Genomic DNA, 2439 nt, shown 5'->3' with positions numbered 1-2439 from the left:
AGCCAATCCTCTAACCCATGCACTCGATGATATTTGGACATGAACAAACTCCAGCAGAACTACCAGCCTCAGTCACCACCTTCATCATTCTGATCATTTTATACAAAACTTGAGCCGCGTGCAACGCAAAAGGTTTTCATGTCCTTGACCTAAACACTAGTGTTATCAGAAAATAAAATTCTAGACGATCTAAGCTTATAGATGCATCGTTTACCTTCGGCTCAGGGATAACGCCGGTCTGTGGCGGAAGGACTCACCTTTCCCATTGATGATTATTCGAGACTGTAAAACTCTCATCCGTTTTTCGGATCCCTTTGAAATGCATATTCCAGTCTGGAAGCCTTTCCCCCACGTGAAAGTTTCAAACAAAACAATAGCTCTAGTATGGAAGATGGAACGACACATTATTTATGGGGTTTTTTCTATTCCTAGTTAAACTTAAAACCATGCTAATGAAACAGGCCCATATACTATATAGTTCCATGTTATTACTCACGAACCCAACATGTGGAGCTGATGAAGGTATACAACACAAATGTACAGTACTAGGTATATATCCTCAGTCCCAGCATACCTGGGGCTGATGAAGGACCGAGAGTACGTACGAATCATGCTATACAACACAAACACACGCGACCTGCAAATGATGATGCACACAGACACCCCCCTCACGATATTTGAGCTAACGCAATAACCTGAACGCAACAAGGCTAACGCAACAACCTGAACGCAACAAGGTTAACAGCAGCAGATATATAGCTATAACACCGTTGAGTCGACTTGGTTAACCCAGCTGTACTTGTCCATGTACGGGTTGGTAGTGGCGCTCTCCGGTGGCGGTGGGTAGTCGTCGATGCAGTCTGCCCACGCGCCCTTGTCAGCCATGTCGCCGGTCACCTCCCACAGGCAACTGTTGCACTTGAATCCGGAGCCGAAGGTGAGCATGAGCGCCCGGTCCCCTTTCTTCAGCCTCCCCTTGGCCTCCATGTAAGACAGCACGTACCAGAGGCTGCTGGCGGACGTGTTCCCCCACCGGCGCAGTGTCATCAGCGCAGGCTCCACGTCGTCGGCGTCGAGACCGAGGCTCTCCTTCACAGCCTCCACGACGGCGGCGCCGCCGGGGTGGAGGCAGTAGTGCTCCACGCCGGTCTTAAAGTTGATCTTGGGAAGTCGTCCGTCTGCCTTCACCTGCATGGGACAGTGGGATAGAAGCTTGCTGGATACGTAGTGGGCAGCGAACCGCAGCAACTCGGACAAGGGGAGGACGCGTGGGACGAGGCGCCGTAGATTAAGGGTCATGGCCCGGACAGCGGCCTTGGGCAAATCCTTGCTGAGGCTGATCCCCACGTGTCCGTCGCCGTCCTCGCGCTGCAGCGCGCACGTGTGCGCCTCGTCGTCGGCGGCGATGTTTGTGCGCACGAGATGGCGGAGCGCCATCTTGGCGCGCCCGCGGAGCGACGGGTTGTTGGTGAGCAGCACGGCGGAGCCTCCGCTGCGGAAGAGGCAGTTGCCCATCATCATGGACCTGTCCGTGCCGGCGTACCAGCTGGGAGCGATGGACTCGGACGAGACCACGAGAGCTAACGACGCCGGCCGCGTGCGCAGCGCTCTGCGTGCGAGGTCCAGCGAGATCAAGCTGGCGCCGCACCCCATGCCGGAGAGGTTGTACTCGGCGACGTCCTCGCGCATGCCGAAGCGGCGCACGATCCTGGAGGCGAGCGACGGCGCGGGGGCCAGCAAGGAGACGTTGACGACCAGCACGTCGACGTCGCGTGGCGCGACGCCGCTCCTGGCGAAGAGCTCGGCGATTGCTTCGTCGAAGAAGGCGTCCATCTCGTCCAGCGCGTCCTGGTGGGTGGGCGACTCTTCGCGGCCCTCCAGGATGCTGCGCGGGCAGTAGCTCTCCTCGCCGATGCCGGAGCGGACGATGACGCGGAGGAGGAACCGGTACTCTGGGACGCCGAGGCGCTTGTTGCGCGTGACCACCCTGCCAACGGTATCCGTGCTCACCTTGCGGTCGTCACACGGCCTATGGCACACGTAGTCCAGCAGGTAGCACCGCGAGTGCCGCCGGCGGGCCATAACCGTGCGCAGCAGGGAAGTCACCGCATGCGCAAGGAGAATCGCTACGCTAAGCATAAGAAGCGGCTCCATCGTGTCCGCGTCGACGCTCCGCGAAATAGAGAGCAAGATTTATATAGACGTACCTAGCCCTCAACATAGAATGTGTACAGTGGGATATTCGCTTCTGAGCCCAGGCTCAGCTGATCCTGAAATCCTATCCATCCGCTGGCATGTGGCACCCTGAACCGGCGCGCCAGCATTGCATGCGCGTGCCGTCCGAATCGTGCGCAAGGCCGCCGGGGCAGGAAGTCACGTAGGTGGGCATCGTGGGATGGCCGACGCTGTAACCAGCCGTGGCGATTAGTTAGGATCTTT

The 2439-nt window shown here is 57.4% G+C and overlaps 1 protein-coding gene across 1 annotated transcript; it reads right to left on the bottom strand.

Annotated features, from left to right (window-relative positions):
• Positions 1-504: 504 nt before the first annotated feature.
• Positions 505-2154, bottom strand: LOC123169747 (3-ketoacyl-CoA synthase 12). The gene has a single exon (XM_044587609.1). The coding sequence runs from the start codon at positions 2152-2154 to the stop codon at positions 760-762; it is 1395 nt and encodes a 464-aa protein (XP_044443544.1). The 3' UTR covers positions 505-759.
• Between the last annotated feature and the right edge of the window lie 285 nt (positions 2155-2439).

The sequence above is a fragment of the Triticum aestivum genome, chromosome 7D (assembly GCF_018294505.1).
Source record: "Triticum aestivum cultivar Chinese Spring chromosome 7D, IWGSC CS RefSeq v2.1, whole genome shotgun sequence".
Classification (NCBI taxonomy): Eukaryota; Viridiplantae; Streptophyta; class Magnoliopsida; order Poales; family Poaceae; genus Triticum; species Triticum aestivum.
Note: the sequence above shows the minus strand (reverse complement) of the source record. Positions and strands in the feature narration are given on the sequence as shown.